Source organism: Acanthochromis polyacanthus, chromosome 4 (assembly GCF_021347895.1).
Source record: "Acanthochromis polyacanthus isolate Apoly-LR-REF ecotype Palm Island chromosome 4, KAUST_Apoly_ChrSc, whole genome shotgun sequence".
Classification (NCBI taxonomy): Eukaryota; Metazoa; Chordata; class Actinopteri; family Pomacentridae; genus Acanthochromis; species Acanthochromis polyacanthus.
Window position 1 is genome coordinate 37,033,650 of NC_067116.1, and position 19,711 is coordinate 37,053,360.

A 19,711-nucleotide genomic window follows, 5' to 3' on the forward strand; every position below is an offset into this window, starting at 1 on the left:
ACAATTTTTCTCAGTTGCTTTGCTGCATTTCTCGAATCATCCTCAACATTTGCAAAGCAGTAAGTGCATTTCTCAAAACAATTCCTACAAATAGCAAAACACCATAGATTACCTGCAAAAGCCAGTCTCTTGCTCAAAATCCTTAGTTCATCTCTCAAAAGTAAACATATGTGTCAATGAACATGTCAGTGACAGTGTCCTTGTGTGGATAAGACAGTCAAATAGCTTTGTCATGTTGTCATTATAACAGGGTACTCTGGAGAGATGCTCTGATGTAAACTGTGGATAAAATTCTGATTGCAATTACTGTAAATTGTAAGTTACACCTTAGTGTATGTGGAAGATTGATTGCAAGAAACTGGACAAGATTCACATTTATGCTTTTACTGTTGTAATTTGTTGGCAGACCATGTCATTGTGATACAGAAAGGAAAACCCCTGCATAGCACAAAGCAAAACACAAAAAAACAGAAGTAGAAATGTGAACATAGGACAATCTCTTTAGGGGAAACTGTACATGCAGTGCTGTAGGAATTACAGTGCAGTCTTCCTACACCTCCTGACGTTCCTGTCTGTTGGACCACAAATTCTCATACACATCACAGATGCCAACTTTTTGCCTCTTTGAACGATTTCAGAAAACCCTAACCCTTCACACATTTGCCTTTGTTAGACAAAGTCAAGATTCACCTGGGAGCAATTTATCAATTCAGGACAGACTGAGAAAAAAGGTGTAATGGAAATGTATAGAAACATCCTTCACATATTAGGACAACTTGTTCAACCATTTTACATGTAAAGACTTATGCGATGAACTAAAGCCTAAATGTTGTGGGGGGTTGGACTATTCAACAGAGACCCATTACAATACATTTTGATCAACATGACATAAGCAATTGATAATGTAGGAAACAGCAGAGAATTGTTCAGAATCATTTGCATGGATTTACCAACTTGTCCAAAGAAACGACAAACTGCTTCTTTGATGCATAAAAGTGACACAATGATGTGAAGATTGAACAAGTAGTTCAGAGAATTTCAATTCTGCTCTGAGAAATGTACCAAAGTGACTGAGAACAACTGTATACCTGCTTTTCCATTTAGGGTCTGTGAAGACGGAAGTTTGTTCAACAGGAAACTTGAATCAATTTTGAAAGCTTTCCAAATTTCATGGTCTTAATATGTCATGTACCAAATTTTATCACTTTACATATAATACAGCATTTTTTGATTTTGTTTGCTTGCTTGTTTTGTTTTGACTAAACAGAAAAGTTATTTTTTTATGATAAGGAATGTTTATTCTGTAAGTTGGCAGTCCTCAAACTTGAGATCTCTTTTATCTTGGCATGAACATGCCCTGTGTCAAACTTATACTGATCTAGCAGCAGTTAGCAGTTACCCAATACACATATTAATACAAAATGTAGGTTTATTTTAAACACATATTTGCACAATTTAAGTACTATTTTGTGTTTACTTACTTGTAAAAGAGTTTTTTTCAACGAGTAAAGGTTATTACTCTTGAGTGACGAGCACACCTGCATACATACACACACATGCTCTTATTTTGAAAGTCTACTAATAAATTCATGAGCACAGCTGCAGATGTGTCATCATTCCAGAAGTACCTTCACCTGACTGAACTCTGCTCAGTCCTGATTGCTGCAATTATAGCGAAGAGATGGAGGCAATCCTCAGTGTTCTCGGCTTGGAGTGGTTAGATGGCAGAGGTTTATTGATATTTTTTTGCATTTTTCTGCTGTTGACTGGTATTTTGACGAACAGAACACCGAAAAGCTTCCCTCCCGGACCGTTGGCTCTACCTTTCATTGGTCATCTTCATCTCCTCCAACCTAGAAGACTTCACCTGCAGTTAACAGAGGTAAAAGTCTATATATTCTTCTTATTATTATTTTGTAATAGAAAATAATCACAGCCTTTAGAAACATCATTAAAACAATCCCTCATGCATAACACCTTGATACCTATTACATTTCCTCAGTTGAGGATTAATTTGTAAATCAGCTCATGCAATTTGAAATAAATAAATATTAAGGAAAAGAAAAATCTAACTGTGAAAGCAAAATTTCGGAACTTCCACATAACAGGTTCATACAAGGTCCCATTGGAAGAGGAAGAAATAATTAACTCAAGGAAGCTGTACTCAAATATCAGAGCCTTAAGTAAAAAGATAAATAAAGCAACGTAAAAATACTTCATTGCAAGCAAAAAAAAGTAAAAGTATTAGCAACAAAATGTCTTTACAGTATTAAAGTAAAAGTGCTGCTTCTGTCACTCTGATAACTATTTCGCCAAGGAACACGGTGAAGTTATGTGACAATCTGTGTTTGTCTGTGACTCTGTCTGTCCGTGTGCAACATTACTCAAAAACGGACAAACGGATTTCGATGAAATTTTTAGGTCAGAAATGATACAGGGACCAAGTGATTAGATTTTGCCAGTGATGCGGCTTATAGTGTGGATCCACGGATTTGTTAAAAACCTGTTAAGGTTCAGCGGCCTGCGGGCGGGCTGTTTTGATATCTGCATAAGCATTTTTCGAAATAGTACAACACTGCCAACTCGATGATAGAAACATTATACACCGATGGAAAGCTTAGATTCTCATGAATCCGCCGGTATAAACCACTTTCAGATGTGATTACCACAGCGGGTAATATAAACACATTTGTCCGACAAACAACGAATATCTATCCATCCGTTCTCTATACACGACTTTAACGTACACACCGTGACTTACATTTGCGGGTTCATTATTACACACAGATGAAAATATTCCACAAAAAACGGCCATAATCCAACCTTGGACATCCAGACGAAACAAGCCAGTAACATATTTTGTCCAAAACATGTCTTGAAGTCGGTATATGATCCACGAATCGGTCGTTTTCGAGGAAATGCACCTCGCGATGCACGTCCAATATTCCCTGTATTTCTCGTCATATTTTTATTTACAAATAAAATATTAGCGATTTTTTGTACTGAAAATGGCTGGAATTGACTGCACCTTATAGGGCTACAGATTTCCTATTGCGAGATATAGCGGCCGGCACAGCGTCACTGTAACCATGAAAACAAGTGAACGTTGTCACTCGACCCGCTACATATTTTCATAACACAATTCGGTGTCATTACATGACGTACGGATGCACAAAACATGTCTGCGCTCACACAAGGTATTTTTTTTATTTCGTTAGTTTATGGGTCGATCTCTGTTAAATGGCCAGATTCTGTGTCGCCGTGATTTCTGAATGCACAAATTGAGAAATGAACTTGGTGGAGTATTGCACTCTCTCAGTGCTTTTCTTGTTATAAATGCCATCATTAGAATATTAACAGTGAAATTGCTCCAGACATGAGCTACTTTATGTACAGTTTGCTTTTCAGGACACCAGATAAATCTGAGGAGGATGTGAGATGAGTAATGGGATAGGAAAGAAGAATAAGCAAAATTCTAACGTTGTGTTGACTATTCCTCTAATCTTTGTTTTTTGGTGAACATTGTATCATTTGAAAATTAATTAAAATGAATTGTATCTGAAATGTAACAGTGACTACTCATTACGTCTTATAACAGGACAGGAAGGCTGAAAACCATTGGTTTAATCTAAACATGTATTTCATTATAACAGCCTGTAACATTATAAATTGTGTAACATCTAAAAGAAAATATGGATATCAAATAAAGTGATATAATAGTGGTGGAGTAGAAAGTACAATATTTCAATTTGAAATCTTGTGAAATAGACATATAAAGTATGATAAATTACAAATATTCAAGTACAGGTACCTCAAAATTAGTGCAGCGCTTGAGTAAATGTATTCTACCACTTTCTACTATTGATAAAAAGCAATGCCAACCACATTATCAGACTGAATGTTTACACAGCGATAAAAATCTCTTGCGATATTTAACCAACTTCACTGCCTTCAATAAAACTTTGACAGTGAGCCAAAGGAGCGAGGAAATATCAGTGCTAGAGGTCACTGTATTAAGTGTCAGGAGGTATTTAGCGAACATATCCTGGATGAACACCACACTCATGTAACAACAAATAAATTAAATGAAAAAATGAAGTCTCTATCATACATTTATTTCAGTGTCTCTCTGTGGGGAATGCTTTCTTCGCATTATCCTCAGGAGCCTTTATACAATTATTCCAGCTACAACTGGTGAATCTTTATTTAAAACAAATAGAGACAGCATCACCTGTCATTTAATTTCCTTGCTTTTCTCTCCTGTCTACCAGTAGAAGTGCCTTGCTTAACCATCCAAATGAGCAAGCGAACACCTTGGTCACTGTAGAGCCTTGGAGAATGTACTAGTTGCCACCACACACCTCACACAGCATTTAGCTCACCAGGCTAACTGCTGTTGCTACACACGGTCACGAAGCCCAGATGCACAAGTACTAGTAATCTTACTAGCAAGGTCACTTTAGCCCACCGTAGCTGCCCAACCCCATTTTAATTTAACAACCACTTGTATTGCCTGACCAAGCTTGCAACATCTGGCTGAAAGGCAGGCTGCAAGTCACCGCCCAGAACGTGTCCCTGTGGTTGCAAAGTTTCAAGTTTGGACATTTATGAAGCGTGTGTGATGTGTCTCGGGCCGTAACAAGTCTAAATGGTTACATGAAAAGTCTGCACAGACTAATGTGTCAAACCAGCCTTTCTAGCAAAGACTTCGGTGATGGTGCCCACCTAGTTGTCGATGGAGTTCATCAAATCAGCTGCACCTGTGTCCAGCTGGGGCGACGAGACTCATGTCATATAAAAAGAGCAAGATGGCTCCACCCCATGAGTCTGCAAATCCCTATCACAGGATTATTGAAATGAACATTTGAAAGGGAACTTGAGGTTTCTTATCTTGTAGTCTGACTCATGGAGTGTAGAAAGCGGGTATAAGCCACCTATTGTTTCAATCAGCTTTGTCCCTTTTGTTCTGCACTGCATCTATTCCTTTAAAAGGGAGGGAGCATGTCTCCTCAGCAATAATACAGATAGTTCTGAGGATAACACTGAGTGAATGTTTGCCTGGGGACCAGACAGTATGTGTATTACAAATACACATAAAGTCAGTCTGGAACTGCTCCATTGAACCAAATCTAGCCCAGAGGCGGGACTACCAATCACAGCTTGAATTGGAGAGAGCCAATCAGCGTAACATGTGTGACGCAATCACTAAGCGACCTAACAATTGCCTTTCCGCCATGATGTTTTGTAGTTTTAACAGCTTCCTTCGCCATACAGGGGTCCTGAGGAAAATCTAAGCTCTCCCTTTCAACAGTGGAGGGCAGCATTACGCATTCTATCGTACAGCCTGCCGGAATTAAAAATACATCCTTTTTAAAAAGAAAAGCTTTAAGAGCTGCTTCTTGTTGAGGCTTTAAGGACAAATTCAGCCCGTGCAAAACAGAGGAAAGCGTACGAGAGAAACCTCGCTCTGTTGCGGGGTAATCTCGGCCCTGAAGATGACGCATCGTTAACTCCCGCCTCTGGTGCTCTGATTGGTTCGGTCTGATCTGCTCGGAGCTTGAAAACCTGTCAAAATGTGTCAATGGAGGAGGGCTAGACCATATTCCCGTATATCCCTTATAACGGGAATACAGTCTAGCTAAGCTAGGCTAAGTGAATGCTCCCTATAGTGAAACACCAAGTTATCAGAGAACAGGGATTATCAGATATGTAATCTCATGCTAATCCACCTGCCGTAAACTCCACCTTAAACACATCAAAAGTTGCCTTCCCCAGAAAATATGTCACCTCATTGTTTCACCATAACATCAATCTGCTGTCTGTGCTCAGTTTGCAGAGAAATATGGAAGCATCTTCAGCCTTCGTCTCTTTGGTGGAAAGGTCGTGGTCCTTAATGGCTACAAGCTTTTGAAAGAAGCCCTGGTCCAACGAGGAGAAGACTATGTAGATCGTCCCTCTATACCGGTGTTTGAAGAAGCATTTGGGAATAAAGGTGGAGTTTGTTGCATTGTGTCTTAAAATTGTTAGTTGGTGCTTTTAATAAAACCAGCACCATCAGATTAATTCAGGTCTAATGCTGTTTTGTGTTTCCAAAAGGCATTGTGCTATCAAGTGGCAATCGATGGAAGCAGCAGAGGAGATTTGCTCTTCATACACTCAAAAACTTCGGTCTGGGCAAGAAAACCCTTGAGCTATTCACCCAGGAGGAGTGCCGATATCTCACAGAGGCTTTTGCAGATCAGCAAGGCACAAAAAATCCTATTATATATATGCTACGATGCATTGCCTTTTACTTTTATTATTTTTTCTTTTTATCACATGGACATGATTTTTTTTTTAAAGATGTCATCAGACTGATGTGCACAGGTCTAACGTTTTCTTTTGTCGATGTCTTCTTAATGTTTTCTCTTTTTTATAGGGAAGCCTTTTGATGTCCAGACACTGATAAACAATGCTGTGTCCAACATCATCTGCTGCTTGGTGTTTGGGAATCGATTCGAGTACACTGATAAGAAGCACCAGACTATTGTAAATAACTTCAGTGAGGCACTGCAGTTGCAAGGAGATTTCTGGATCCAGGTGAGCATCTATTTATCTTATTTAAATCTGGACTTCAATAAGATAATGACACAGAAGTCAAATGTGCATTTTAATAACAACATTGTAAAAGCATTCCAGCACAAACTGAACAAATGCAACAATGCAAAAACACTTGATTACATGAAAAAAATACTGCATTCAAAATCCTCTTTTAAAAAACATACAATGATATTATCAGCAGAAAATTCTTAGAGAATCGTACGTGACAAGTAGATCTTAATTTACTTGAAGATGATTTAGTGAGACAGAACTCTTTTGTCTCATGGATGATTTGATAACCATTCTCTTGCTGTGTAGGTTTACAACAGCATGCCATGGCTGATGAAGTGGATGCCTGGGCCTCATCAGAGGGTACTCAATCTGATGAACCAGAACGCTGACTTTGTAAAAATCAAGATTAAAGAACACAAAGAAACCCTCGACCCTTCATCTCCGAGAGACTACATTGACTCCTTCCTCATAGAAATGGGAGATGTGAGTGTTTCAGTGTGTTTGTTATATGTTTGCTCTTTGTGCCCTTTGAAGTAGCTAAGAGAAACCACGACACCTTCCAATTAAATATTTCTCTTGTGTCACTGATAGAAGGAGAACGAAGATGCTGGTCTTGATCTTGATAATTTGTGCTTTTGCACTCTGGACCTGTTTGGTGCTGGAACTGACACTACTGCCACTACTTTACGCTGGGGGCTGCTGTACATGATGTATTACCCTGACATACAGAGTGAGTATATAAGTAATATCTGCCATGGGTGCATCTTTCGTAAGCATCGTGCTATGAGTTTATATTATCCTTACTTGATGGAAACGTGGCTGTGTGAATGGACTCTAAGAGTGGATTGCCACATAGTGCTTTCTGGTCAGAGTAGGGGGGGATTTTTTTTTTTGCACCACAGGCCAAAGTGTGGTAGGCATGAAGACAAACTTTCCCAGCTGCCTGTTCATGTATTCTACCTGCAAGTGGATCACTGACCTTTTGTTCAAAATGTGGACGCATGTGAAGCTGGTTCAACATTTTTCTGACTCGTGCCATAAGCACCGTATCACCACTAGGCTGCATCCTTTCACCTCTGCTCTTCTCCCTTTACGAGGTTGCTCCAAAAAGTTCTCAGGCTTTCTGCTCTCTTCTTTCATGTCCAGTGAGGCAAAGAACTTTTTGAAGTACCCTCATAAACCACAGCTGACCTTAAGTCACCCGTCTGAAAGTCCTGACGTTTGCAGATGACTCTACCCTCTTTTGACTCATGTCTAGTGGGGATGAATTTGCCTACAGATTTTAGATTGACATTGTGGTGACCTGGTGCAGTCACAACAGCTTGTAGTTCAGTGCTCTGAAGACAGTGGAAATGGCTTTATATTTCACAAAGTACCCAGCCCCACCCACCCCCATTACCCTGTGTGACTCCCCAGTCAATACCATGGAGCATTGCCACTTCCTGGGAAACATTATCATTCAGAACCTAGAACATCAGCTTCATTAGCAATAAAGCTCTGCGATAGCTGAAGCCAAAAAGGTAATGAGCTGTAATCTCCCGTCCCTCCTGGATCCTGAGGCTAAGAAGGATGTGGTTGACCCCTCCCGCTCTGATCACAAACTAAGGGATCCCACCCCTCTGGCAGGTCCATCACAACCAGAATACCTTCTTCCCAACAGCAGCTGACCTCATCAGTAAATAAAAATGAAATAAGATAATAAGAATTATTATCTGTTTTCATATCTCAGGTTGTTTACACCATATTTTCATCTTACAATTTGTATATTCCTGCACACTGTAAATATTTCTGTTTTCCTTTGCCACTATTATAATTCCTTGTATATGCTACATTCACTGCTGATTTGTCTCGTAAATTTTTGGCCTTTTTGGCTTGTAACACCTTCTGCTAACTAACTTGCAACACTTTCGTTTTCTTTTTTGACATCTTTTTGTCCTTCTATGTAGATTTTCTGTTTACTGTTTTACACCAAAACACCACATTAAATTCCTGTGTTCTTGTGTGTAAGCGTGGCAGTCAAACTGATTCTGATTCTGGTTTCTAACAGGCCAGTCCTGTGTTGATTGACAAGATGTGGAATGTGCAATTTTCCCTGTCAGTCAACTTTTCAGCATACAAACTGACACTGTTTCCTGCTTTCACTTTGTGCAGAGAGAGTCCAGGCTGAGATAGATGCTGTGATTGGTTCATCCAGACAGCCCGCCATGACTGACAGAGAAAACATGCCCTATACTGATGCAGTCATTCATGAAATACAGAGAATGGGCAACATCTTCCCGCTCAATGCGGTCCGCATGGCAAGCAGGGACACCACACTGGATAAGTACACAATCCCAAAGGTACACAATCCATAAGTGACACCTAAACACAAAAATTAGCTTAAAGGTACACAATAACTTTTAATCCTGTACACTGTATAAGAAAATTACAGGTTTCTACAGAACTGGCTGGAAGATACTGTATTAGTGAGTCATTAGGTAGAGACGAGTTCATAATTACTATTAATCTATTAATTAAGGACAATAATGGCAAACATAGACTATGTTTTTAATATACACTCACCTACCACTTTATTAAGCACACATTGTGCACATTCACCTCTGGACTTCTTTCTTTTTCAAAAACTGGACTGGGAGGTGCTACGGGCAGCGGTTGGTTGTATGGGGGGGTAGGCGTAAATAAGCTTTAGCTTCAGCCTACTCCTTTTTTTTTGAGCTAGATATGTATTGAAATGTTGTAAATCTTTATGTAATCTTTATGTAAATTGCTCAAATGAAATAAATCACATAATGAAAAAAATTGTCTGTAAAAGGTTGGACCCCCTTTTGCCTTCAGAACTGCTTTAATTCTTTGGGACGTACATTCAACAAGGTGTTGGAAACATTCTTCAGAGGTCCATATTGACATGATGGCATCACGCAGTTCCTCCCATTCCACCACATCCCAAAGGTGTTCTATTGGATTGAGATCTGGTGACTATGGAGGCCACTTGAATACAATGAACTCATTGTCATGTTCAAGAAACCAGTTTTAGATTATTTGAGCTTTATGACATGGAGCATTATCCTGCTGGAAGTAGCCATCAGAAGATGGGTACACTGTGGTCACAAAGGGATGGACATGGGTAGCAAGAATACTCAGGTAGGTTGTGGCGTTTAAACGTTGCTCAGTTGGTAATAAGGGGTCAAAAGTGTGCTAAGAGAATATCTCCCACACCATTACACCACTACCACCACCCTGAACCGTTGATACGAGGCAGGATAGATCCACAATTTCATGTTATTTACACCAAATTTTACCTTACCCATTGAATGTCACAGCTAAAATCAAGACTCATCAGACCAGGCAACATTTTTCCAATCTTCTATTGTCAAAATTTGGTGAGCCTGTGTGAACTGTAGTCTCAGTTTCACGTTCTTAGCTGACAGGAGTTGCACGTGGGGTGGTCTTCTGCTGCTGTAGCCCATCTTATTCAAGGTTGGACGTGATGTGTGTTCAGAGGTGGTATTCTGCATTCCTTGGTTGTAATGAATGGTTATTTGAGTTACTGCCTTTCTGTCATCTCCAACCAGTCTGCCATTCTCCTCTGACCTCTCACATCAAAAATCATTTTGGTCCACACAACTGCTGCTCACTGGATATATTCTCTTTTTTTGGACCATTCTCTGTAAACCTTAGAGATGGTTGTGCGTGAAAATCCCAGTAGATCAGCAGTTTCTGAAGTACTCAGACCAGCCAAACTCACACCAACAACCATGCCATGTTCAAATCGTTGAAATCCCCCTTCTTCCCTGTTCTGATGCTCAGACTGAACTTCATCACATTGTCTAGACCATGTCTACATGCCTAAATGCATTGAGCTGTCGCTATGTGATTGACTGATTAGGTGTTTACATTAACAAGCAGTTGAAAAGGGGTACCTAATAAAGTGGCCGATGAGTATATATTGAGTATTGTAAGTACAGTGTTTTGCAAAATACCAATTTGTGCATTAACATGACTTATCAAGAGACTTACTGGAGACATACTGACATTTATCACGATTGAATTATCTTCATTTTCTATGTGTTTTTAGGTAGCATGATGATTTTGTCAGCTGTTTATGAGTCAAGAATGAACTCTAAACCTAAATTTTTAATCCAACATGGATCAGAAATTCTTTTATCTTGTTTTTTTGTTTTGACGACTAATTATGACATTTAAAATATTTTTCAAAAGATCAGAAAATCATTTTTTATTTTTGTTTGTATGACGACTTATGATATTTTGAATATTAGTCAAAAGCCAGTTTCATCCATAATTAATTTTTCTTTAGGGCACCATGTTATTGGCTACACTGAACTCTGTCCTGCACGATGAGTCGATGTGGGAAACTCCACACTCCTTCAACCCTCAGCACTTTCTGGACAAGGACGGGAAATTCAGGAAGAGAGAGGCCTTCCTTCCTTTTTCTGCAGGTGAGTCAGTAGTTATAGTCCTGTATAGTGGTGATTCAGTCAAAGACTTCAAATAGGTCAAATGATGGAAAGATCATACACTTTCCATCATAGTGTGGCATCAGGTGTATCTCTGACTGACTCACTTGGAGTATTTGTTGTCCATTCGTTTTAGTCCATTTATATTATTCTATACTGGATGTTCATGGTTAAATATCACTTTAATTTGTTAAATTAATAAACCTTGTCATTTAAACTCTGTTTATATATGCCAGTGAGTATGAGTGAGGAAATGAACAAAATAAGAATATTTCACCAGCACAACACTTTATTTTTTAAATATGCAATGTCCCCTCATGTGCTGTGTTATCTGTAATATAAATTGTAGAATGCAATATGCAACAATATAAATAGTGTGAATGAAACTCATCTGCTGTACTGTGTATTTTCAGGTAAGCGGGTGTGTCTCGGGGAACAGCTGGCCAAGATGGAGTTATTCCTCTTTTTCACCTCCCTACTTCAAAGGCTTTCATTCTCTGCACCTCCTGGAGAGAAACTCAGTCTGGATTTCAGCCTGGGAATCACTCACGCTCCCAAACCTTTCCACCTCTGTGCTAAACCAAGATAAACCACTGAGTTCCACTACATTTATCTTGCAGTTTTTTAAGAATTTCTTCTGTATGTCTTTCATTGTCTATAATGTGAGAAAAACATAATTTGGAAGTATTTTCAGCCAGTAAATCTTTTCAATAAATCAGTATGCATTGCTAAAGTAATCTACTGCAGACGTGAAAAAAACCCCATTTATATACATTTGTAAAGACCATGCATGTCATGGCGGTCTTGAGTGCTCAGTCACTCCTAGAACTCTTAATTAACCACACCCGACGGGTACGTCGGCGGGGTTATTGCATTCGGTGCAGTATCTGGCTGGGTAATTATGTATGTATGTATGTATCTATGTATGTATGTATGTATGTATGTGGCTATGTCCGGTCCGATATCTCTGCAACCGCTGAAGTCAGGATAATCAAACTTGGCACATAAGATCAGTCTAAGGTCTCCTGCTCAGTTGTGGATTTACAGGTCAGCAGATCAAGAAGGGAGGGAGATACGTACGATGATCAAAATTGATGCATATTCTATCAGTTGTATAGGGAGGACAGGGTTTTTGCCAGCAGAGGGTGTGGTTCTTCCCTCTACTGAGGGCTCATCTAGTTTTTTTGTGATGGAATTATTCAAACCCCCATTTTTGTCATGACACAATATAAGTATAGTGAGTGTAATGAGTGCATCAAATGGGCCCCATTTAAATTGGCTCAAAGAACTCAGCAGCTGTAGTCGCTGTAACCACTCACAAGAAGGTAACATTTGATTAACTGTGTAATGTCTATACTTTAAATTACTGTCTGCATATTTTTGACCCAGAACATTTTTTCATATTTCCAGAAGACCTATAATCTATCCATGAAAGCACCAAAATGTATGATTGGTTTTTTTTTTCATGACAAAGATGCATGTCTTCCATTGACTTCATCACAGAAAATTAAGAGTTCAAAGAGAGATTAATTCAAGACTGCTATGATATGCATGGTTTTTACAAGTGTAAACTTTTGGTCATGTCTATATATTCAAACTTACAATAAAATTATATTAACATTCCAGTTGTTAACAGAAATCAGTGGGAATCACGTCAGTCCTTTCCACAGCACATTGATTGTGTTAGACTAGAAAAAACATGTTTTGTGTGTAAATCAATGAAACTGAGACAATTTCATGTTTCTCATTCAGACGGCTTTGTGTTAGAGTTCACACTGTAGTTTCAATCAGACAATTTATGATACCCGCTGTTATCAGCAGTATCCTGCAAGTGTCCTGGATTCTTCAATCAGACTTTGTGAAATTGTAAGTTTGTATGACACAAAATTTGAATAAAATTTAAAGTCTTTCTGAATATTTTGTGGTCTGAACCTTAATGAAAATATGCACATTTTAGCTCTTTGCATATATATTTTTTGCATCTGCTGTTAGGAAGACTTGGAGGCATATGTAAATGTGTTTTACAAAGGAGTTTTGCTCATGACCTATATTTTGTTTTGGTTCTAGATACTATCAGTTGGACAGTTGGACAGCTACCTCAAACACACTTTTATTTCAGTTAAAGTTGACGCTAAATACCTTGATGACTGTGAATCATTTGGTAATGATTCATAGTCGTGAATGCCAAAGTTCACTAAACTGTTTGTGTGTCAAAGTACTATAAATTGTTATATAAATCTAAAAAAATGCAGTTGTGTCGACTTAAGAATAGAATGTTTTTGGACTAATGTAGAGCCTCAGCCTGTGTTTTATTAGCCTGCCTGTTTTTTGTAATCTTTTTTCAGTTTCTTGTGCATAAAGTTTGCTTTTTTTCTTTAACCTGCTTCTGTGTTATGCTGAACTGAGCTGCAATATTAGAAACAACATTTCATCTCCACCTCCTGATTTCACTTCTATCCATTTGTGGACCCTTAGTACTGATTTTCTGAACCCCTAGCTGATATTAACAATATCTACTACATGTCAAGCCCATTCCTTAGCAAACCTGAACCGTAGTCCTGTTTTCTGGGCTGAATGCAGAAATACACTTCGAAGTATCCTCACTTTCCAAAGACATCTTCACTCTCAAGGTGGGAAACTCTATTAAAAGCTGCATTAATTATTCTAAGGGCAGCAGAGAAAAAGCTTGCTTCTGGCCTCATATACTGACCCCTACTACTACCACTTACTGTTAAGTAAGTTCTCATTAGTTCATATTTCCAGTGGTGCAGATGCTGAAAATTTTCATAAGTTTGTGATTATTTCATGAAGCACAACTTAGTAGGAATATGTTTTACATGAGCACAATACAGGCAAAAAGGCTTGAAAATTTTATTTTGATAAAGATTCTAGCTATAAGAAATGATCACAAAATCAGCTAACAAAGCATTGCAGTTTTCAGCTGGTTTCATACCTTAGTGGTGCACAACAACAAATTAGTGTTTAATCAGATGACAAAAGCACTGTCATGCAGTGAACCGGGAACTTTAAGTCTGAGTCAGATAAGAGTCTCTGTCCACTGCATTGATTTAGCAAATTTAGATATCACTAAAGTATTATTACAAAATATAGGTTTTAATTTTAAATGCTTGTTCTAACAAATTATTTATCTATAACAGAGTATTTCCACACAGTACTTTTTTTAACTAAAGTAAAATTCATTAGTTATTACTGAAGAGTACATGCAAACACACATGTGCACTTTGAAGGTCTTGACAATATTGACTTTGTTATAAAACAGTCAGTAGTACTTTTACCTGATTGACTTGTGGTCAGTCGTGATAGGTGCAGTTCAGGCGAAGAAATGGAGGCAATCTTCAGTGTTCTTAACTTGGAGTGGTTAGATAGTGTTCGCCAGTCTAGCCTTTTTTAACCCTTGCCTCAGGTTAAAATTGGTCCAGCTCTCCGTTTAAAGGGTTAGATTCTATCTGCCTATTAGTATTTTACCTAACAGGTTTCAGCAGAATAAATTAAGCTGGAATCGAGAGACACTCGCCCAGGTTCTAACTGCCTTGCATCCGAATGTCTCACCCCTCTTATCTGATAAATGCTATCCCACCAAGCAGCCTTTCTAAGTAGTAGAATTGGTCTATCATTCACATTCGTTATCGGTCAGCTTCTCTCATAAGGACTTGCCTGCACTTGGTGCTATTCCTGGGTTCGTTTTAGAGGTTTGGAAAGAACTAACCTCAGGGGTAATGTTTAAACACTCTCACTTTGGACTAAGTAACCTTTAAGAACCATTGGTTTGAATGCACACAATCAACTTAACTTTTTACCACTATGCAGATTTTCAGTGATTTATAATAATTTCATTAGGCTTCTCTTTAAATGCAATACAGCTTTTTATTAAGCAAATTTTAGCAAGAGCACAGCATCAATTCATGATTAAAACAATTAATTATTTCTGATTAAAAATGAGACTAAAGTAAATAAATTGAGCGTACCTGACAATCTTCTCTAATTATTAAATTTAGGAGAGAGAGCGAACAGCGTGGCCACTACCGTATCACTCGGTCTTGTCTTGCGTCTGGGAAAAGCACTCAGTTGTCCGGAGGACTCGGTACGATGTCTTCTTTGTGGACAAAAGGATCTTATCCCTCGGCAGGGGGGAGCGGAGGAGTCCTGTAAGCCAATCGTGGTCTGGCAGTTATCTTCTGGAATTGGCTGGAACGTTAGTGCTTACGCCCCAGCTGTCTTCTCTGTGGTATGGTGGTGATGGGAAACCCTCGTCTGTTCAGGCTGTAATGGGTCACTGGGTCTCCCAGCCCCGGGGAGGGGAACAGCTCGGTGCTGTTGCCTCCTTTGCCTCTTCGGGTGTAGTCGGTTCTTCCCTCTATTGGTTTCTTCTGGATAACTGCAGAACCTCTTAGGACTCTCCGTTTGGCAGAGTGTGGTCTTCGCTTGTTGAACAAAGTCAGAAAAAGACTTTGCTTCCAACGATGTCCTCAGCGATCTCTGGAGCCTAAGTCCCGCGTCGTCTTCCCGTCTCTCGGGCAAAAGAGGAAGGTGAAGATTCTTCAGAACTCCGGCCAAGTTCCCTTTGCTGCTCTTCTGGCGGCTCCGGCGAACAACTCCCCAATAATGTCTCTGCTCTCCCATTCTTATACTTTCTCTAGACACACAAAACTGGCTAGGTACGCCCTCTGACACCGTCTAACTTATGCAATCAACTTTGTCATCACATACAACAGTAATACAGAAGTCATGTTGTTACAGCAAATACACAGTGTCCACATTCTGTTTAACACACACACATTTCAGCCCACCCCTTTGGGTTTTTCCCAAACTTCCCTTTTTTCTGAGGAGGCTGTAATGTCATTGTGGCTGCCGAGTCACGGTGACTGTTGTTTACTGCACTTCTGCTTTCTTAAGGCCTGGACACACAAGCTTATGAGGCCTGTACGCACACACAGAGCCTAAACAAGGATTACTTCACACAGAATCACTTCTTAAATCATTCTTCTCAATCTGAACATAATAAATCATCTGAATCATTACTTTTATCAAATCAACACTTCAAAAAAATATATATGTATTTTAGCAAGCATAATCATATGGTTAACTTATAATGTTTCTTCTTTAAGATCTTTATTTGTCTGCTTCAAAACCTTTGTTACCTTAGGGCCGTAATGAGCTTGAGTCCTCTCTGAGACCTCAACATCTGCATCTTACTTGACAATAGTAGAAGTTTGTTAATATTTTTCAGTGTTTTCCTGCTGCTGGCTGATGTGTGGAAGAACAGAGTGCCGAAAAACTTCCCTCCTGGACCGTGGGCTCTACCTTTCATTGGTGATCTGCATCACATTCAACCTGCAAGACTTCATCTGCAGTTCACAGAGGTAGAAATCCCTAGATAATAATAATATTTATTCAAGTCTAGGAAGATGAAAGTGACTTTGCAAACTGCAGACAGCAGGGACAGCATTTTCTTTGTGAAAGCAGTACATTAAAGTACAGGAAACTGAAAACACTGAATTGCATTGCTTTGTATTTTAAAGCATGTCATATTATCCATTGTGTAAAATCTAAAAGAACATCCAGATGTCAAATTAAGGTCAAGGAGCAGAAAGTATGAATGATGTTAGGAAGATATTTACATTTTTTTCTCATGAATTTGTAAATTAATTAAATGTACTTATAGAAATGTTTCATTTGTAGCACTTGTTTGTGTGTTTGCGTTGTTTTGCAGATCTGTTATATTTTCAAAATGATTTGAGAGTTGACTGTTTGATATTTCCAGATCGTCCATCTGCACATGGACTGCCACTCTGTTTGCACAAATAATATTGAGAAAATTCTAATGCCACACTCTAAGCTGTATATTTAGTCATTACGTAGAGTCAAGCAGCCATTATTAGGTTCAGTGATGGGTTCAATCCTTAGTCTCTTAGGACTGCAACACTGACTTCTGCAGGACTGGGAGTAATGGCCTGTTTCATCTCAGCCCAAGTGCTGTTCTGTTATTGGACTTGGATTGGCCATAAGGATGACTTTGTAGGCGGGTCATCAGATCTGTGGATGTATCTTGGATGCTTGCGTAAAAAGAGGATCAGAGCTGGCTCTGAACATTGTTGGACTGTCTTGGTTGGTCTCTTCAGTGTCATATGATCATCAGGGATGTTGACTTCATCCAACCCTGACTTTCAGTGCGTACTTCAATCGTTTGCAGCCAAGTATGAAGAGCCTGAGATGTCAGTCGCCACCTCCAAGTCCAAGGCCATGGTTTGCTGTTTCAAATCAGTGGACTGCTCCCTCTGGGCTAGGGGTGTGGTACTGCCCCAAATGAAGGAGATCTCATTCATAGATAATGGGAAAACGGAGACTGACAGCCAGCTCAGTTCAGCATCAGCAGTAAAATAGGCGTTAGACTGGATTGTCATAGTGAAGAGGGAATTGAGCTGAAAAGGGGTACTCTCAGTTTACCTATTAAAAAACATTCCAACCCACATCTATGGTTAGGACTTCTGGGTAGTGACTGAAAGAGCAAGACTGTGGGTACAAGTGGCCGAAATGAGTTTCCTCCATAGGGTGGCTGAGCTCAGCTGTAGAGATTGAGGAGCTTGGATATCCAGAGAGAGCTCAGCAAAGGTGCTCCTGTGGAACAGTTGAGGTGGTTATACCATCTGATTCAGATGCCTTCAATGCAACTTACTTAGTTTTCTGCATTAGTCTCAACATTCAGTCATGTGTGGCAGTTTGGATTTTTAGGAGACATTTAATATTTGTTCTAGCTGTCTGAAGCTGATATGACATCTCAGTGTTGCATCACAAATTGTGATCCATTGTGCAAGACTTAGAAGAAAATACAGATGTAAAATTAATGCACTGAAGTAGAGTCACCTCAGTGTTACACCACAACATCAATCTGTTGTCTGTGCTCAGTTTGCAGAGAAATATGGAAACATCTTCAGCCTTCGTCTCTTTGGTGGAAGGGTTGTGGTCATCAATGGCTACAAGCTTTTGAAAGAAGCCCTGGTCCAACAAGGAGAAGACTATGTAGATCGTCCCTCCATACCGTTGTTTGATGACATGTTGGGGAATAAGGGTATGGTTTGTTGCTTTATATCTTAAATGTTGCTAAATGGTGTTTTGTTTTTGTTGTTTTAGAAAAAACAGCACCATCAGTTTATTTCAGGTCTAATGCTGTTTTGTGTCCCCAAAAGGCATTGTGCTGTCAAATGGTAATCCATGGAAGCAGCAGAGGAGATTTGCTCTTCATACCCTCAGAAACTTTGGTCTGGGCAGGAAATCTCTGGAGTTGTTTATCCAGGAGGAGTGTCAATATCTCACAGAGGCTTTCCAAGAACCGCAAGGCACGAAATATCACACTGATTTACAATGAAGCGTTACTTATCACTATTTTGTTTTATTATTAAGTGCTAATCACATGGACGTGTCATTTTCTGTTTCACTCCAACTTTTCATACCAGAAGCAGGCAACAAGATGACTGTGCAATCAGATCATGAACCAAAATATATAGTCACAAGTTAAAGGAAGAGATATCATATGGCTGATCAACCCAGCTCTAAAGAATTTTTTAAATATGCTTTGACCTGCATTTTTTTTTTAACAAATCCTCTGTATCTTGTCTACATTTTTTAAATTTATTTTACAGGGAAGCCTTTTAATGCCCATATATTGATCAACAATGCTGTGTCCAACATCATCTGCTGTTTGGTGTTTGGGCATCGATTTGAGTACACTGACAAGCAGTACCAGACTATTCTCCACAACTTTAATGAGACAGTGCGTTTGCAGGAAGGTTTGTTGATCCAGGTAAGCCGCCAAAATCCAATAGTCATATTTAAACCAGAATTTATGCAAAACATAAAAGTCAAATGTGCATTTTAATAACAATATGGTAAAAGCATCCCACTACAAATTATGCATATCCAACAATGTAAAAACACTCTATTTGAGCAAACCCAAGAGTGGATCAGTTGATACATATAACACTCTTCAAGTGAAAGCACACTAACATTATCAGTAAAAATTGCTTAAAGTGTCAAAGGTGACGAATAATTCTCATCCACAGAAACCTGACAGAACTATCGAACATTTAAATATTAATCCTGTCAAACAATTTGATAACTGTCTTCCTGCTCTGTAGATTTACAACACAGTACCCTGGCTGATGAGATGGCTGCCTGGACCTCATCGGAGGATATTCACTGCGATAAATGAGAACATTGACTTTATAAAAATTGAGATCAAAGAACACAGAGAAACCCTCGACCCCTCATCACCAAGAGACTACATCGACGCCTTCCTTATAGAAGTGGGGGATGTGAGTGTTTCAGAATATTTATTTTGTGTTTGATCCCTTTTTTGCCTTTCCAAACTAATATGTCAATAGATTCTCGTGTCTGTCTCATTTGTCACCGACAGAAGGAAGATGAAGATGCTGGTTTTGATTTCAGCAATTTGAGATTTTGCACTCTGGACCTGTTTGGTGCTGGGACTGAAAGCACTAGCACTACTTTACGCTGGGGATTGCTATACATGATCAAGTACCCTGATATACAAGGTATTTGTATGAGTCAACTAACATCTTCAGTGGTTCTGGATTTTTGTGTTCTGGATTTTGTGGTCATATTATTAA

The 19,711-nt window shown here is 39.1% G+C and overlaps 3 protein-coding genes across 3 annotated transcripts in view; 2 read left to right on the forward strand and 1 right to left on the reverse strand.

The window, feature by feature from the left end:
- Window positions 1-19,711, reverse strand: part of LOC110964951 (cytochrome P450 2J2-like) — a 228,538-nt gene that overhangs the window by 124,588 nt on the left and 84,239 nt on the right. The window lies entirely within an intron of this gene.
- LOC110947329 (cytochrome P450 2J4-like) overlaps window positions 1-19,711 on the forward strand; it is a 60,481-nt gene that overhangs the window by 35,353 nt on the left and 5,417 nt on the right. Inside the window, exons 5-7 of the mRNA XM_051947095.1 lie at window positions 18,747-18,885; window positions 19,220-19,396; window positions 19,498-19,636. Coding sequence (XP_051803055.1) covers window positions 18,747-18,885; window positions 19,220-19,396; window positions 19,498-19,636 — 455 coding nt within the window. The remainder of the gene's footprint in view (window positions 1-18,746; window positions 18,886-19,219; window positions 19,397-19,497; window positions 19,637-19,711) is intronic.
- Window positions 1,634-12,981, forward strand: LOC110970662 (cytochrome P450 2J1-like). Its single transcript, XM_051947136.1, has 9 exons — window positions 1,634-1,882; window positions 5,830-5,992; window positions 6,097-6,246; window positions 6,419-6,579; window positions 6,898-7,074; window positions 7,183-7,321; window positions 8,743-8,930; window positions 10,907-11,048; window positions 11,480-12,981. The coding sequence occupies exons 1-9, from the start codon at window positions 1,682-1,684 to the stop codon at window positions 11,653-11,655; spliced, it is 1,497 nt and encodes a 498-aa protein (XP_051803096.1). The 5' UTR covers window positions 1,634-1,681; the 3' UTR covers window positions 11,656-12,981.